The sequence below is a fragment of the Somniosus microcephalus genome, chromosome 23 (assembly GCF_052327205.1).
Source record: "Somniosus microcephalus isolate GS21.2 chromosome 23, FLI_Smic_1.0, whole genome shotgun sequence".
NCBI classification, from domain to species: Eukaryota; Metazoa; Chordata; class Chondrichthyes; order Squaliformes; family Somniosidae; genus Somniosus; species Somniosus microcephalus.
In genome coordinates this window covers 68,135,901-68,154,684 of record NC_141009.1, presented here as the reverse complement: position 1 = coordinate 68,154,684, position 18,784 = coordinate 68,135,901, and the positions used below count along the sequence as shown (strand labels likewise).

General features: G+C 50.6%; 1 protein-coding gene across 1 annotated transcript in view; it reads left to right on the top strand.

Moving 5' to 3' along the window:
* LOC147101936 (exonuclease mut-7 homolog) overlaps window positions 1–18,784 on the top strand; it is a 360,516-nt gene that overhangs the window by 34,303 nt on the left and 307,429 nt on the right. The window contains exon 2 of the mRNA XM_085965159.1: window positions 17,990–18,048. Within this exon, the coding sequence (XP_085821285.1) occupies window positions 18,027–18,048 (22 nt within the window). The 5' untranslated portion in view covers window positions 17,990–18,026. The remainder of the gene's footprint in view (window positions 1–17,989; window positions 18,049–18,784) is intronic.

Genomic DNA, 18,784 nt, shown 5'->3' with positions numbered 1-18,784 from the left:
GCGAGGGGTGAGGTCATGGAGAGATTTAAACATGGGGATGAGAATTGTAAATTCAAGGTGCTGGGGGACCGGGAGCCAATGTCGGTCAGCGAACACAGGAGTGATGGGTGAACGGGACTTGGTGCGAGTTAGGATACGGACAGTAGAGTTTTGGATGAGCTCAAGTTTGTGGAAGGTGGCAGGCCAGCCAGGAGTGTGTTGGAATAGTCCAGTCTAGGGGCTGGGATGAGGGTTTCGGCAGCAGTTGAGCTGAGGCAGTGATGGACTTTCCAGCACGGGTCACTGGGAGGTGATTGGAAGAGGGAACTCGAAGAAAGGAACACCAGAGGCACTGAGGCAAATTGTAGTGCCTTATTGTCCCCGCTGCAGGATATCTGTGAGGTAGCTGTATGGGAGTCATCGTCATGCACTCACTGAACAGGATTGTTGGAATCTAGCTGAAAGCAGAGGGGCGGTGTGTTCGTGCAGGCTGTGCTGTGCTGTGCGGGCCACTCCTGTGGCTCCAGGTGAAACAGGTCCTCGCACTCTGTTGAAGTGTTGTGCTTTGGGTGTATAATTCACGGTATGTGGACCGGAACCAATAAACTAGAGTGAACCACTCCACATTCTTCTGGAGGAAGGCTTCTGTGCCAAATGAAATTTATTTGGGGAAATAATACAACAAAATAAATAGAAATCTCTGAATAAGCAAGGAGAAAATCTGTGAGACCCCTTTCCCCAACCCCAAAACCGGTCTGGACAGTTGCCGAGATCAGCTGCCGTTGTATGAAGGAAAGAGTTGTGTGTATTTCAAAAACTTAGAATAGATCATTCTAAAATATATTTCTGAAAGTTTTACAGATAAGATGGAAGTCACAGAATATGACGTCCAGCCAAAGACCCAAGCACTAGCCCATGTGAAGGCAGCCATTTAACAGACACACATCCTGCTAATAATTTCAGAAGCAAGGAGTCGAATCTCTTCCTAAAACTGCCCAAAGGTGACATTTTCAACACCACCTCCCATCTGGCCGCTAATCTCTCTACGCTGTTCACCCTGAGCTCTACTCCGAGCCTCCGTGCGGTGCACTACACTGATATGTATTTTCATGTTTTCCACTCTATTGCAATTTTATGATTTAAAATCTTGCGTATGCACATACATCCTGTCTACAAACCTTATTTCCTTTTGTCACGATTTAGAATCAGACAGCACAGAAGGAGTCCATGCGGCCCATTGTGTCTGGGCCGGCTCTTTGAAAGAGCTTTCTAATTAGTCCCACTCCTCTTTCCCCAGAGCCCTGCAAATCTTTCCTTTTCAAATTCCCTTTTCAAAGTTACTGTTGACTCTGCTTCCACCGCCCTTTCAGGCAGCGCATTCCCGATCACAACAACTCGCTGCGTCAAAGAAATTCTCCTCATCTCCCCTCTGGTTCTTTTGCCAATGATCTTCAATCCGTGTCCTCTGGTTACCGACCCTCCCGCCAGTGGAAACAGTTTCTCCCTCTATAGCTATCAAAAGACATGGCCTCCCCCTCCCTGCCTCGCTAACATCCTCCAGCCTTACTGCCCTCCACGATCTTTGCACTCCTCCAATTCTGGCCTCTTACGCACCCCAACTTTAATCGCTCCACCATTGGCAGCTGTGCTTTCAGCTGCCGAGGCCCGAAGCTCCGGAATTCCCTCTCCGCCTCTCTCCTCCTTTAAGACGCTCCTTAAAACCTACCTCTTTGACCAAGCTTTGTTCACCTGTCCTAGTACCTCTTTGTGACTAGCTTTCAATTTTTTTTGATAACACTCGTGTGAAGCGCCTTGGGATGTTTTACTACATTAAATGCAAGTTGTTGTTGTTGACTTCAGGGTTCCCTTTTATGTTACCCGCTAATATGTTCTCTAACACGCTCTTTACCTCTCATTTCCTTTTTCAGTTCCCCTCTGTACTTTCTGTATTCAGCTTGATTACATAGATAGAAAGAGGGATGAGGTCCTGCAGGTAGAGTTTAGGGAGCTAGGAGTCAGATTAAAAAACAGGACCTCAAAGGTAGTAATCTCCAGATTACTTCCGGTGCCACGTGCTAGCGAGTCCAGGAATAGGAGGATAGAACAGATGAATGCGTGGCTGGAAGGATGGGCTTTAGATTCCTGAGGCATTGGGACCGTTTCTGGGGGAGGTGGGACCTGTACAAGCTGGACGGGTTGCACCTCAACAGAGCTGGGACCAATATCCTCACGGGGGGGTTTTGCTAGTGCTGTTGGGGAGGGTTTAAACTAGCTTGGCATGAGGGTGGGAACCTAAGAATAGTCAGTAGGGAGGGAAGAAAAACTGGAATTGGAAAACAAAAATGTAGAAAGTAAATTGGAAGGACAGAGGAATCAAGGGCTAGATAGTAGTCAACAAGGAGGTTTGCCTGTACTAAATGGTACATACTTCAATGCAAGGTGTCATAAATCGCAACTTCTACAAGAAGTAACTCGAAGTACTACTGAACGGCCAGCTGAGGGTGCCGTCCGAGGAGTATAAATACTCGGGTGTGGGCCCAACTTGACCAGAGACAATCTGGAAACAGGAAGCTAGTGACTACTAACTAGACCTCCATGTTTTGTTACAAGTCGATTAAAGCCTTGCTTTATGTACCACCAAGTGCGTCGTGAGTCTTTATTACGTCACGAGTATAGCGAACAAGGCAGATGAGCTGAGGGCACAGGTATTACTTGGGACTATGATATTATAGTTATTACACAGACGTGGCTGAAAGAGGGGCAGGTATGGCAGCTCAACATTCCTGGTTACAGGATTTTCAGACGGGATAGAGAGGGAGGTAAAAAGGGAGGAGGAGTCACAGTATTGATTAAAGAAACAATTACAGCTGTGCGGAGGGATGATATAGAGTCATAGAGAGTCATAGAGTTTTACAGCACAGAAAGAGGCCCTTCGGCCCATCGTGTCTGCCGACCATCAATCCCTGTCCAGTCTAATCCCATTTTCCAGCATTTGGTCCATAGCCTTGTATGCAATGGCATTTCAAGTGCTCATCCAAATGCTTCTTGAATGTTGTGAGGGTTCCTGCCTCTACCACCCTTTCAGGCAGTGAGTTCCAGATTCCAACCACCCTCTGGGTGAAAAAGTTCCTCCTCAAATCCCCTCTAAACCTCCTGCCCCTTACCTTGAATCTATGCCCCCTTGTTATTGACCCCCCTACTAAGAGGAAAAGTTCCTCTTTATCTACCCTATCTATGCCCCTCATCATTTTGTACACCTCAATCAGGTCCCCCCTCAGCCTTCTTTGCTCCAAGGAAAACAACCCCAGCCTGTTTAGTCTTTCTTCATAGCTGAGGCGCTCCATCCCAGGTAACATCCTGGTGAATCTTCTCTGCACCCTCTCCAAAGCAATCACATCCTTCCTATAGTGAGGCGACCAGAACTGCACACAGTACTCTAGCTGTGGCCTCACCAGCGTTTTGTACAGCTCCATCATAACCTCCCTGCTCTTATATTCTATGCCTCGGCTAATGAAGGCAAGTATCCCATATGCCTTTTTAACCACCTTATCTACCTGTTCCGCTGCCTTCAGGGATCTATGTACATGTACACCAAGGTCCCTCTGACCCTCTGTACTTCCTAGGGTCCTACCACTCATTGTGTATTCCCTTGCCTTATTTGTCCGTCCAAAATGCATCACCTCGCACTTTTCAGGGTTAAATTCCATTTGCCACTTTTCCGCCCATCTGACCAACCCGTTTATATCGTCCTGTAGCCTGAGGCTTTCCTCCTCGCAATTTACCACCCCACCAATTTTCGTGTCATCTGCGAACTTACTGATCATACCTTTTACATTCTCATCCAAATCACTTATGTAGATCACAAACAGCAAGGGTCCTAGCACCGATCCCGGAGGTACCCCACTGGACACAGGCTTCCAGTCACAAAAGCAACCTTCGACCATCACCCTCTGCCTCCTGCCACTCAGCCAGTTTAGGATCCAACGCGCCAAGGCACCCTGGATCCCATGGGCTCTTACCTTCTTCACCAGTCTCCTATGCGGGACTTTGTCAAAAGCTTTACTGAAATCCATGTAAACCATATGTTGGAGGGATCATCAAACGAGGCCATACAGGTCGAATTGAAAAACAAAAAAGGGGTGATCACACTGCTGGGAGTGTACTACAGACCCCCAAACAGTGAGAGGGAGATAGAAGAGCAAATATGTAGACACATTTCTGAGAAGTGCAAAAACTATAGGCCAGTAATAGTAGGGGATTTCAACTACCCCAATGTTAACTGGGATAAAATTAGTGTGAAGGGTATAGAAGGTGCGGAATTCCTAAAATACATCCAGAACTTTTTTAGCCAGTATGTAGCAAGCCCAACAAGGGAGGGGGTGGTTCTGGACTTAGTTTTAGAGAATGAAGCTGGGCAGGTAGAAGGCGTATCAGTGGGGGAGCATTTTGGTGCTAGTGACCATAATTCAGTTAGATTTAAGGTAGTTATGGAAAAAGACAAGGATAGACCAGGAATAAAAATTCTAAATTGGGGAGAAGCAAATTTTGCTAAGCTCAGAGGGGATTTAGCCATAGTGGACTGGAAACGGCTACTTGAAGGTAAATCAGTGTCAGAGCAGTGGGAGGCATTCAAGGAGGAGATCCGGAGGGTTCAGACCAAATATGTGCCCTTAAAGAAAAAAGCTGGGACTAACAAATCTAGAGCCCCTGGATGTCTGGAGACATGCAGGGTAAGATAAAGAATAAAAGGGAGGTGTATGACGGATACCAAGGACTAAATACTGCAGAATCTTTAGAGGAGTACAGAAAGTGCAGGGGTGCAATTAAAAAAGATATTAGGAAAGCAAAGAGAGAGCATGAAAAATTCTTGGCAAGTAAAATCAAGGAAAACCCAAAGATGTTTTATAAATATATTAAGAGTAAGAGGATAACTAATGAAAGGGTAGGGCCTATTAGAGATCATGAGGGTAATCTGTGTGTGGAGGCGGGAGATGTCGGTAGGGTTCTTAATGAATACTTTGCGTCTGTTTTCACAAAGGAGAGGGGCGAAGCAGACATTGCTATCGGGGGGGGAGGAGTGTGAAATATTAGATGAAATAAACATAGTGAGAGAGGAAGTATTAAGGGGTTTAGCAGCTTTAAAAGTGGATAAATCCCCAGGCCCGGATGAAATGTATCCCAGGCTGTTAAGCGAAGCAAAAGAGGAAATAGCAGAGGCCCTGACCATCATTTTTCAATCCTCTCTGGCTTCAGGTGTGGTGCCGGAGGACTGGAGGACTGCTAATGTGGTACCCTTGTTTAAAACGGGAGAAAAGGATAGACCGAGTAATTACAGGCCAGTCAGCCTAACCTCGGTGGTGGGAGAATTCTGAAGGACAGGATAAATCTTCATTTAGAAAGACACGGATTAATCAAGGATAGTCAGCACGGATTTGTTAAGGGAAGGTCGTGTCTGACAAACTTGATTGAATTTTTTGAGGCGGTAACAAGGAGAGTAGATGAAGGTAGTGCATTTGATGTAGTGTATATGGACTTTAGCAAGGCTTTTGATAAGGTTCCACATGGCAGACTGGTCACAAAGTTAAAAGCCCATGGGATCCAGGGCAAAGTGTCAAGTTGGATTCAAAACTGGCTCGGAGACAGGAAGCAGAGGGCAATGGTTGATGGGTGTTTTTGTGACTGGAAGGCTGTTTCCAGTGGGATTCCGCAGGGCTCAGTACTAGGTCCCTTGCTTTTTGTGGTATATATCAATGATCAAGACTTGAATATAGGGGTTATGATTAAGAAGTTTGCAGATGATACTAAAATCGGCTGTGTGGTTGATACTGAAGAAGGAAGCTGTAGACTGCAGGAAGATATCAATAAATTGGTCAGGTGGGCAGAACAGTGGCAAATGGAATTCAATCCAGAGAAGTGTGAGGTAATGCATTTTGGGAGGGCTAACAAGGAAAGGGAATACACATTAAATGGTAGGACACTGAGTAGTGTAGAGGAACAAAGGGACCTTGGAGTGCATGTCCACAGATCCCTGAAGGTAGCAGGCCAGGTAGATAAGGTGGTTAAGAAGGTATACGGAATGCTTGCCTTTATTAGCCGTGGCATAGAATACAAGAGCAGGGAGGTTATGCTTCAACTGTATAAAACACTAGTTAGGCCGCAGCTAGAGTACTGCGTGCAGTTCTGGTCACCACATTACAGGAAAGATGTGATTGCACTAGAGAGGGTACAGAGGAGATTTACAAGGATGTTGCTGGGAGTAGAGAATCTTAGCTATGAGGAAAGACTGGATAGGCTGGATTTGTTTTCCTTGGAACAGAGGAGGCTGAGGGGAGACCTTATTGAGGTGTATAAAATTATGAGGGGCCTAGATAAAGTGGATAGAAAGGACCTATTTCCCTTCGCAGAGGGGTCAAAAACCAGGGGGCACAGATTTAAAGTAATTGGTGGAAGGTTTAGAGGGAATTTGAGGGGAAATTTCTTCACCCAGAGGGTTGTGGGGGTCTGGAACTCACTGCCTGAAAGGGTGGTAGAGGCAGGAACCCTAACCACATTTAAAAAGTACTTGGATGTGCACTTGGGATGCTGTAACCTGCAGGGCTACGGACCAAGAGCTGGGAAGTGGGATTAGGCTGGATAGCTCTTTGTTGGCCGGCGCGGACACGATGGGCCGAAATGGCCTCCTTCCGTGCTGTAACTTTCTCTGATTCTCCACTGAATCTGACATTTATTAAAAGCCTCCTTTTTCTCTCATTTTAATCTCTATCTTTAGTCATCCAGGGAGCTCTAGCTTTGGATGCCCTTTTTCCCGCCCCCATAGGAATGTGTCTGGTCTGTACCTGGACTATCTCCTCTTTGAAGGCCTCCCAGTGCTCATTGACTGTTTGACCTGCCAATCTTTGATTCCAATCCACCTGGGCCAGATTTAATATTGAAACTGCCTGTGTAAATCTTTTATAATGGTATTTCCCCCTGTTGCCTGTTATGGTTTGTTAGTGAACTAATAAAATCACTCCATGATTTTTGAATTTTTTTTGCTGCCTTTCTCAGAAACTGAAATTTCTAATTACCGAAAACAGGGTTTCAAATTAACATTGTTCAATTATTTTAGTTTCTCAAAGGCCTGGGCTTGTACTCTATAGTTTGTCTGAGAGAGGCCTCTATTAACTGAGGACAGGTCTTGCAGTCTGAGCATGTGCAGTCTGCACAATTTCCCAGGATACATTGATCGCATTTAACTTGCCAAATTGATAGAATGCTTCTCTCGCAGTCTCTGACAAAATATATTTGGTGCTTTTTCAGAAGTACTTGAAGAAAAGCTAGACGACAATTTTCAGGAGCTTTATTTCGGTAAAATTTATGTTGAGTGCTTTTAAAGAGAGTGTATCTGTGTGTGTGAAAAGAGAGCATGAACTAATTATACAGCTGTTGTAACGTTAGTTCATTTTTGAATTATAAATATTCAAAACACAACATATAGTCCATAAATAGCTGTGTATGCGAGTGCACCTGTCTGACTGTGTGCATGAATGTACCTGGCTGGGTGTACCTGTGTGTGTGTGTGTACGTATGTTGGTGCGTGTGTGCCTGTGCCTGCCTATCTGTCTGTGTACCTGCCCGACTGTGCCTGCGTGTCTGAGTGTGCCTGTCTGGCTGTGTCCGAGTGTGCCTGTCTGGCTGTGTCCGAGTGTGCCTGTCTGGCTGTGTCCGAGTGTGCCTGTCTGGCTGTGTCCGAGTGTGCCTGTCTGGCTGTGTCCGAGTGTGCCTGTCTGGCTGTGTCCGAGTGTGCCTGTCTGGCTGTGTCCGAGTGTGCCTGTCTGGCTGTGTCCGAGTGTGCCTGTCTGGCTGTGTCCGAGTGTGCCTGTCTGGCTGTGTCCGAGTGTGCCTGTCTGGCTGTGTCCGAGTGTGCCTGTCTGGCTGTGTCCGAGTGTGCCTGTCTGGCTGTGTCCGAGTGTGCCTGTCTGGCTGTGTCCGAGTGTGCCTGTCTGGCTGTGTCCGAGCGTGCCTGTCTGGCTGTGTCCGAGCGTGCCTGTCTGGCTGTGTCCGAGCGTGCCTGTCTGGCTGTGTCCGAGCGTGCCTGTCTGGCTGTGTCCGAGCGTGCCTGTCTGGCTGTGTCCGAGCGTGCCTGTCTGGCTGTGTCCGAGCGTGCCTGTCTGGCTGTGTCCGAGCGTGCCTGTCTGGCTGTGTCCGAGCGTGCCTGTCTGGCTGTGTCCGAGCGTGCCTGTCTGGCTGTGTCCGAGCGTGCCTGTCTGGCTGTGTCCGAGCGTGCCTGTCTGGCTGTGTCCGAGCGTGCCTGTCTGGCTGTGTCCGAGCGTGCCTGTCTGGCTGTGTCCGAGCGTGCCTGTCTGGCTGTGTCCGAGCGTGCCTGTCTGGCTGTGTCCGAGCGTGCCTGTCTGGCTGTGTCCGAGCGTGCCTGTCTGGCTGTGTCCGAGCGTGCCTGTCTGGCTGTGTCCGAGCGTGCCTGTCTGGCTGTGTCCGAGCGTGCCTGTCTGGCTGTGTCCGAGCGTGCCTGTCTGGCTGTGTCCGAGCGTGCCTGTCTGGCTGTGTCCGAGCGTGCCTGTCTGGCTGTGTCCGAGCGTGCCTGTCTGGCTGTGTCCGAGCGTGCCTGTCTGGCTGTGTCCGAGCGTGCCTGTCTGGCTGTGTCCGGGCGTGCCTGTCTGGCTGTGTCCGGGCGTGCCTGTCTGGCTGTGTCCGGGCGTGCCTGTCTGGCTGTGTCCGGGCGTGCCTGTCTGGCTGTGTCCGGGCGTGCCTGTCTGGCTGTGTCCGGGCGTGCCTGTCTGGCTGTGTCCGGGCGTGCCTGTCTGGCTGTGTCCGGGCGTGCCTGTCTGGCTGTGTCCGGGCGTGCCTGTCTGGCTGTGTCCGGGCGTGCCTGTCTGGCTGTGTCCGGGCGTGCCTGTCTGGCTGTGTCCGGGCGTGCCTGTCTGGCTGTGTCCGGGCGTGCCTGTCTGGCTGTGTCCGGGCGTGCCTGTCTGGCTGTGTCCGGGCGTGCCTGTCTGGCTGTGTCCGGGCGTGCCTGTCTGGCTGTGTCCGGGCGTGCCTGTCTGGCTGTGTCCGGGCGTGCCTGTCTGGCTGTGTCCGGGCGTGCCTGTCTGGCTGTGTCCGGGCGTGCCTGTCTGGCTGTGTCCGGGCGTGCCTGTCTGGCTGTGTCCGGGCGTGCCTGTCTGGCTGTGTCCGGGCGTGCCTGTCTGGCTGTGTCCGGGCGTGCCTGCCTGGCTGTGTCCGGGCGTGCCTGCCTGGCTGTGTCCGGGCGTGCCTGCCTGGCTGTGTCCGGGCGTGCCTGCCTGGCTGTGTCCGGGCGTGCCTGCCTGGCTGTGTCCGGGCGTGCCTGCCTGGCTGTGTCCGGGCGTGCCTGCCTGGCTGTGCCCGGGCGTGCCTGCCTGGCTGTGCCCGGGCGTGCCTGCCTGGCTGTGCCCGGGCGGGCCTGCCTGGCTGTGCCCGGGCGGGCCTGCCTGGCTGTGCCCGGGCGGGCCTGCCTGGCTGTGCCCGAGCGGGCCTGCCTGGCTGTGTCGCGGCAAAAACTGCCCAGTTCTGGATGGTACCTGATCAGCTGTGTGTGGACCAGGACTGTATTGGCTCCTCTGACAAGGCAGTGTTGGAATATTACTGCTCCTTGCTAGCGCAATCGCAAACAAATCCCACTGCCCTGCTTTTTCCCCCCCAAAAAGCCTGTGCAACTGTACCCCAGTGAGAGTCGGGGCCTGTGGAACTGTAGTCCCAGTGAGAGTCGGGGCCTGTGGAACTGTACCCCAGTGAGAGTCGGAGCCTGTGGTACTGTACCCCAGTGAGAGTCAGTGCCTGTGGAACCGTAGTCCCAGTGAGAGCCGGGGCCTGTGGAACTGTACCCCAGTGAGAGTCGGGGCCTGTGGAACTGTACCCCAGTGAGAGTCGGGGCCTGTGCAACTGTACCCCAGTGAGAGTCGGGGCCTGTGGAACTGTACCCCAGTGAGAGTCGGGGCCTGTGGAACTGTAGTCCCAGTGAGAGTCGGGGCCTGTGGAACTGTAGTCCCAGTGAGAGCCGGGGCCTGTGGAACTGTACCCCAGTGAGAGTCGGAGCCTGTGGTACTGTACCCCAGTGAGAGTCAGTGCCTGTGGAACCGTAGTCCCAGTGAGAGCCGGGGCCTGTCGAACTGTACCCCAGTGAGAGTCGGGGCCTGTGGAACTGTACCCCAGTGAGAGTCGGGGCCTGTGGAACTGTACCCCAGTGAGAGTCGGGGCCTGTGGAACTGTACCCCAGTGAGAGTCAGTGTCTGTGGAACTGTACCCCAGTGAGAGTCAGTGTCTGTGGAACTGCACCCCAGTGAGAGTCAGTGGAACTGTACCCCAGTGAGAGTCGGGGCCTGTGGAACTGCACCCTAGTGAGAATCAGTGTCTGTGGAACTGTCCCCCAGTGAGAGTCGGGGCCTGTGGAACTGTACCCCAGTGAGAGTTGGGGCCTGTGGAACTGTACCCCAGTGAGAGTCAGTGTCTGTGGAACTGTACCCCAGTGAGAGTCAGGGCCTGTGGAACTGCACCCCAGTGAGAGTCTGTGGAACTGTCCCCCAGTGAGAGTCGGGGCCTGTGGAACTGTAGTCCCAGTGAGAGTCGGGGCTTGTGGAACTGTACCCCAGCGAGAGTCGGGGCCTGTGGAACTGTAGTCCCAGTGAGAGTCGGGGCTTGTGGAACTGTACCCCAGCGAGAGTCGGGGCCTGTGGAACTGTACCCCAGTGAGAGTCGGGGCCTGTGGAACTGTACCCCAGTGAGAGTCGGGGCCTGTGGAACTGTACCCCAGTGAGAGTCTGTGGAACTGTACCCCAGTGAGAGTCAGGGCCTGTGGAACTGCACCCCAGTGAGAGTCTGTGGAACTGTCCCCCAGTGAGAGTCGGGGCCTGTGGAACTGTAGTCCCAGTGAGAGTCGGGGCCTGTGGAACTGTAGTCCCAGTGAGAGCCGGGGCCTGTGGAACTGTACCCCAGTGAGAGTCGGGGCCTGTGGAACTGTACCCCAGCGAGAGTCGGGGCCTGTGGAACTGTAGTCCCAGTGAGAGTCTGGGCCTGTGGAACTGTACCCCAGTGAGAGTCGGGGCCTGTGGAACTGTACCCCAGTGAGAGTCGGGGCCTGTGGAACTGTAGTCCCAGTGAGAGTCGGGGCCTGTGGAACTGTACCCCAGTGAGAGTCGGGGCCTGTGGAACTGTAGTCCCAGTGAGAGTCGGGGCCTGTGGAACTGTAGTCCCAGTGAGAGTCGGGGCCTGTGGAACTGTCCCCCAGTGAGAGTCGGGGCCTGTGGAACTGTACCCCAGTGAGAGTGAGGGAGTGCAGTGGGGAACACTGGTGATACTAGGAATACTAAGAACGGTTGCGGAGGGTTCCAGTGCTGTAGAAAACCCATACTCAGGAGGTTGTAGTGTATAATACTAACATTTTCATTGACTTATAGTCAATTCAATTCCTCTTTAAAACAAAACACTTTTTTCACTTTTTTTGGGGCCTTCTAAATAGGCCTTAACTTCAGAAAGCAGGTAGCAGGTTTGGTGTCGAAATACTCTGTTTAAACCTCTGTGATGGGCTGCAGGTACGGCACTCCAACTAGGATGGAAAGAGTAGGAGAGACTGGAGAAGCTGGGATTGTTCTCCTTGGAGCAGAGAAGGTTATGGGGAGATTTAATAGAGGTGTTCAAACTTATGCGGGGATTTGATAAAGTAAATAAGGAGAAACTGTTTCCAGTGGCAGGTGGGTCGGGAACCAGAGGACACAGATTTAAAGTAATTGGCAAAAAAAACAGTTGAGAATGTTTTTTCCGCAGTGAGTTGTTGTGATCTGGAACGCGCTGCCTGAAAGGGCGGTGGAAGCAGATTCAGTAGGAACTTTCCAAAAGGAATTGGATAAATACTTGAAAAGGAGAAATTTACAGGAAAATGTGAAAGAGCCGGGGGAGTGGGACTAATTGGAGAGCCCTTGTGCAGGCACGCTCATCTATCCAGTAGAGAACAGGACATCTATAGTAGAGTAAAGGCAGAAAGACTAAGAGAAGCTGACTAGGAATAGAGGCTTCAGTTATGAGGAGAGACTGAAGAAACGGGGTCTCTTTTCATTAGATTTGACAGGGTTGAGAGGAGAGCTGACAGAAGTGAAAACTATGAGGGGTTTTGGCACCAGGAATGGTGAGTCAGTAACGAGAGGGCCTTACTTTCAGATCATCAGAAGGATGAGGGGAGCAGTTTGGAGAAAAGTATTTTATGCCGAGGGATGTCAGGTCACGGAATGCCAGACTAGAAACGGTGGAGGTTGAGGGGGCAGAACCCACGATAGGTTTTAAAAAAGGAGTGGATAAATATTTGAAAAAGAAAATTTGAAAAGGGAGAAGGGGACAGAATAGGGCAGCAGGACATCTGCGATGGGCTGAAAGGCCCCCTTCTGTGCTGTAAAATTCTACGATTCTATTTAGCATGGTGCCTTTTATCCCCTCACCAGTAACTGTGTTGGAGAGACAGTCAGCAACATCTTGTCACACGCTGAAAGTGTTTCACGTCACAGTGGGTACGGGAGAATTCAGTGCATTCAATGTGTGTGCGTCTGTGTCTGTGTGTGTGCGTCTGTGTCTGTGTGTGTGCGTCTGTGTCTGTGTGTGTGCGTCTGTGTCTGTGTGTGTGCGTCTGTGTCTGTGCGTCTGTGTCTGTGTGTGTGCGTCTGTGTCTGTGTGTGTGCGTCTGTGTCTGTGTGTGTGCGTCTGTGTCTGTGTGTGTGCGTCTGTGTCTGTGTGTGTGCGTCTGTGTCTGTGTGTGCGTCTGTGTCTGTGTGTGTGCGTCTGTGTGTGTGCGTCTGTGTCTGTGTGTGTGCGTCTGTGTCTGTGTGTGCGTCTGTGTCTGTGTGTGTGCGTCTGTCTGTGTGTGCGTCTGTGTCTGTGTGTGTGCGTCTGTGTCTGTGTGTGTGCGTCTGTGTCTGTGTGTGTGCGTCTGTGTCTGTGTGTGTGCGTCTGTGTCTGTGTGTGTGCGTCTGTGTCTGTGTGTGCGTCTGTGTCTGTGTGTGCGTCTGTGTGTGTGCGCGTCTGTGTCTGTGTGTGCGTCTGTGTCTGTGCGTCTGTGTCTGTGTGTGTGCGTCTGTGTGTGTGCGTCTGTGTCTGTGTGTGTGCGTCTGTGTCTGTGTGTGCGCGTCTGTGTCTGTGTGTGTGCGTCTGTGTCTGTGTGTGCGTCTGTGTCTGTGTGTGTGCGTCTGTGTGTGTGCGTCTGTGTGTGTGCGTCTGTGTGTGTGCGTCTGTGTCTGTGTGTGTGCGTCTGTGTCTGTGTGTGCGTCTGTGTCTGTGTGTGTGCGTCTGTGTCTGTGTGTGTGCGTCTGTGTCTGTGTGTGTGCGTCTGTGTCTGTGTGTGTGCGTCTGTGTCTGTGTGTGTGCGTCTGTGTCTGTGTGTGCGTCTGTGTCTGTGTGTGTGCGTCTGTGTCTGTGTGTGTGTCTGTGTCTGTGTGTGTGTCTGTAACTGTGTGTGTGTCTGTAACTGTGTGTGTGTCTGTAACTGTGTGTGTCTGTAACTGTGTGTGTCTGTAACTGTGTGTGTGTCTGTAACTGTGTGCGTGTCTGTAACTGTGTGCGTGTCTGTAACTGTGTGCGTGTCTGTAACTGTGTGCGTGTCTGTAACTGTGTGCGTGTCTGTAACTGTGTGCGTGTCTAACTGTGTGCGTGTCTGTAACTGTGCGTGTCTGTAACTGTGCGTGTCTGTAACTGTGTGCGTGTCTGTAACTGTGTGCGTGTCTAACTGTGTGCGTGTCTGTAACTGTGTGCGTGTCTGTAACTGTGTGCGTGTCTGTAACTGTGTGTGTCTGTAACTGTGTTTCTGTCTGTAACTGTGTGTCTGTAACTGTGTGTCTGTCTGTATCTGTGTGTCTGTATCTGTGTGTGTGTGTCTGTAACTGTCTGTGTGTGTCTGTATCTGTCTGTGTGTGTCTGTATCTGTCTGTGTGTGTCTGTATCTGTCTGTGTGTGTGTCTGTATCTGTCTGTGTGTGTCTGTATCTGTCTGTGTGTCTGTATCTGTCTGTGTGTGTCTGTATCTGTCTGTGTGTGTGTGTCACTCTGTGTGCCTGTGTCTGTGTGCGTCTCTGTATATGTGTCTCTGTCTGTGTGCCAGTATCTGTCTGTGTGTGCGCCTGCTTGTATCCGTGTCTCTGTCTCTGTGTCTGTCTGTCTCTATTTGTCTGTGTCACTGTGTATGTGTGAGTTTGAGCATGCTCCCTCCCTGAAGGAGGATGCAGGAGGGCCAGTAATCCGCAGGAAGCTTTGTTCCATGTAATCACAAGCAACAATCTGCAAAATCTCCCAATTCAGGAACATTGACATTGCTGCGTTCCCATGTGTTTAAGGCAACAGCAGCTGACATCACTGTAGATGTTGTGGATTTTCACACTAAGTGTGTTTACAGAAACAGCAGCGTCAGAAGTAGTTGGCTGGCAGCTACACATTGCAGGGACTGATATTTGAGCTCTGTACAAAGGGTGCTGTATAGCTGAAGTCGTGACTGTTGTGTAGATCATTGTGTCAGCCAACTTGTGCACTGCAGGATCCCATGGACAGCAATAATCACTTAATCTGTATTTGGTGGTGCTTGAGGGAAGCATGCTAACCAGGGATAACAACAGAAAATGCTGGAAAAACTCAGCAAGTCAGGCAACATCCGTGGAGAGAAATTTGAGTTGACGTTTCGGGTTTGACCCTTCTTCAAAACTGGAGAGAAAAGGAACTAGATCGAAGGCAGGGCTGCGATCGGACAAAAGAATAAAAGAACCAAAAGAAGTAAAAGAGATTAGAAGCTAGACGAGATGGTAATAGGCTGTGATTAGGTGTAAAGTGTACTGGCAGGGCAAAAGATAGCTGCCAGGTGTGAGAGAGAAACAAAAGGAAAGGGGGGGGGGGGAAAGGAAAGGAGTGGAAAAATATAAGTGAAAATGAAATAGGGGCCGAGGTTATGATCTGAAATTGTTGAACTCGATATTGAGACCGGAAGGCTGCAGAGTGCCTAATCGGAAGATGAGGTGCTGTTCCTCGAGTTTACGGTGAGCTTCCGTGGAACAGTACAAGAGGCCAAGGACGGTGAGGTCCGAGTGGGAATGGAGCGGTGAATTGAAATGACAGGCGACCGGAAGCTCGGGGTCACCCTTACGGACTGAACGGAGGTGTTCCGCAAAGCGGTCACCCAATCTGCGTTTGGTCTCCCCAATGTAGAGGAGACCGCATCGTGAGCAGCGAATACAGTATACTAGATTGCGAGAAGTACAAGTAAATCGCTGTTTCACCTGGAAGGGGTGTTTGGGGCCCTGGACAGTGGGGAGGGGGGAGGTATAGGGGCAGGTGTTACATCTCCTCCGCTTGCACGGGAAGGTGCCAGGCGAAGGGGAAGGGCTGTTTGGGGTGATAGAGGAGTGGACTAGGGTGTCTCGGAGAGAGCGGTCCCTGCGGAATGCTGAAAGGGGAGGGGAGGGGAAGATACGTTTGGTGGTGGGATCACTTTGGAGGTAGCGGAAATGCCGGAGGATGATCCGTTGAATGTGCTTCAGACATGTCTTCCTTTTTCCGCAACCGAGGATTCCCCTCTACCGTGGTTGACACTGCCCTCGACCGTGTCAGTTCTATCTCCCGCACCTCTGCCCCTCCCTCCCGGAACCACGATAGGGTTCCCCTTGTCCTCACCTTTCACCCCACCAGCCTCCACATTCAATATCGAGTTCAACAATTTCAGATCATAACCTCGGCCCCTATTTCATTTTCACTTATATTTTTCCACTCCTTTCCTTTCCCCCCCCCCCCTTTCCTTTTGTTTCTCTCTCACACCTGGCAGCTATCTTTTGCCCTGCCAGTACACTTTACACCTAATCACAGCCTATTACCATCTCGTCTAGCTTCTAATCTCTTTTACTTCTTTTGGTTCTTTTATTCTTTTGTCCGATCGCAGCCCTGCCTTCGATCTAGTTCCTTTTCTCTCCAGTTTTGAAGAAGGGTCAAACCCGAAACGTCAACTCAAATTTCTCTCCACGGATGTTGCCTGACTTGCTGAGTTTTTCCAGCATTTTCTGTTGTTATTTCGGATTTCCAACATCTGCAGTATTTTGCTATCATGCTAACCAGGGACCAGGGGAAGTCTCAGCTCTGCAGCCAGTGTCATGGCATCTCTTCAATACCCACCTGAAACCTCAGACTGTGTGAATGGGGCCTTGATTTAACACTGGGCCCAAGGATGGAACATCAAACAGCTGTTGTTACTGCTTGGTCAGACTTGGATTCCTGGAGGCTGCCGTGTGTCTGGTCGGCCCATGGGAGCTCCAGATTCAGAGCTGGTCATTCAGATAGTGTCAGGAGTGGGCCTGAATCCCTTCAAACAGCCTCTCTTGCAGTGTGTCTGTTACAGGGCTCATACATCTCCTAAAAATAATTGTCATTGCTTACTCCATTGTATTGTCGCGGTTTCAGTGTATTATGCTCCAAAGAGGAAGTTTGTTTTTCTAAACGATTTAACTGAACGAGTGCCCCAGACTGTTGTGTGTAAAGCTGCCATTGCCCAGTGAACCAGTGCCCATGGGACCCATTCCTCTTAGACTTCATGTTGTACAGCACGGGGTAGAGTATCAGATCGACCTTCCTCACTCATTTCACCAGTGCTCCTAACTTCAACTCGTATTGCCAGGGGTTGGTCCGGCCAACAGTTTGAGGTAGAGGGGTATCTCTACCTGACCCTTGTCCCTAATCTCAGTCTCCAGATACTGTACCCGACCCATGTCCCTAATCTCAGTCTCCAGATACTGTACCTGACCCATGTCCCTAATCTCAGTCTCCAGATACTGTACCGGACCCATGTCCCTAATCTCAGTCTCCAGATACTGTACCCGACCCATGTCCCTAATCTCAGTCTCCAGATACTGTACCTGACCCATGTCCCTAATCTCAGTCTCCAGATACTATACCCGACCCATGTCCCTAATCTCAGTCTTCAGATACTGTACCTGACCCCGCCCCTAATCTCAGTCTCCAGATACTGTACCTGACCCCTGTCCCTAATCTCAGTCTCCAGATACTGTACCTGACCCATGTCCCTAATCTCAGTCTCCAGATACTGTACCTGACCCATGTCCCTAATCTCAGACTCCAGATACTGTACCTGACCCATGTCCCTAATCTCAGTCCGATACTGTACCCGACCCATGTCCCTAATCTCAGTCCGATACTGTACCTGACCCATGTCCCTAATCTCAGTCTCCAGATACTGTACCTGACCCATGTCCCTAATCTCAGTCTGCAGATACTGTACCTGACCCATGTCCCTAATCTCAGTCTCCAGATACTGTACCTGACCCATGTCCCTAATCTCAGTCCGATACTGTACCCAACCCATGTCCCTAATCTGTCCGATACTGTACCTGACCCATGTCCCTAATCTCAGTCTCCAGATACTGTACCTGACCCATGTCCCTAATCTCAGTCTCCAGATACTGTACCTGACCCATGTCCCTAATCTCAGTCTGCAGATACTGTACCTGACCCATGTCCCTAATCTCAGTCTCCAGATACTGTACCTGACCCATGTCCCTAATCTCAGTCCGATACTGTACCCGACCCATGTCCCTAATCTCAGTCCGATACTGTACCTGACCCATGTCCCTAATCTCAGTCTCCAGATACTGTACCTGACCCATGTCCCTAATCTCAGTCCGATACTGTACCTGACCCATGTCCCTAATCTGTCTCCAGATACTGTACCTGACCCATGTCCCTAATCTCAGTCCGATACTGTACCTGACCCATGTCCCTAATCTCAGTCTCCAGATACTGTACCTGACCCATGTCCCTAATCTCAGTCTCCAGATACTGTACCTGACCCATGTCCCTAATCTCAGTCTCCAGATACTGTACTTAATCTCTGAGTTTTATGTTCTTATGATCATCCTGCTTGTATAATAAATTTTGCAGAATGTAAATGGCTGTGAAGGGAATGAGACTGCGGGGGCTGCGCTGTGTGTTTCTCGCTCGCTCTGCTGATCTCGGCCTCTGTCCTTTTGTTGCAGGATTTGGTGTGTTGCCTGAATTTGAAGAGCCAGCCTGATGATGAGTGACGGGTGTACAGGTACGTGTGTACTGTCAGCAGCCACGTGTACTGTGTAGCAGTGAGATGTCAGTGCAGGGAGGTGACTAATGCAAGGCCAGTACATGCAGTTGCAGTTATGCCCATTGTCTTCATCCTTTTCCCAGTTTCTATCCTTTTCCCAGTTTTTTCCCCTTCCCCTTCTCTCGCTGACTCTGTTACATGGGCTGTGGCTGACCTCTGTTACTTCTGTGTGAGAGCCCAGGACGCTGAGTGTGAGCAAGTTATCTGAGTGCAGGGGATATCACAACTAACCCAGATCGTGTCCTCACCTCACAGTCTGCAGCGGTCATGCACAGCGATCAGGATCAGGAGAGGGGAAGTGAGCTGTGCTCGGGTAGCTGTGTAAATGTGGGATGTTCTTGTGCAGTGCGCTGCTATGTGAGTACATGTTGGAGCTGCAGCTCTAAACCGCACCCACACCGGATGGGAAGAGGATCCCAGGCTATCGACAGCTGTGATTCCCTCCATTTACAATTCAGCTTTTTATAAATGCTGGAAAGTGAAAACTCCTCACACACCTGACCCCAGAGAGAGCCAGCGCTATCTAACTAATATACATATCACAGCGAAAGATCAGCTCTGTAACTTTTTGGATTGCACCTACTGTCCTGTAGGTAAAGGAGGAGGTGGTGTCTCTGTGGAACTGTCGCATGAAAAGACTCCATTTGTCTGACATTTAGCGGTTGTTTCTGTGCTTTGAGCACGTCTGTTTTGG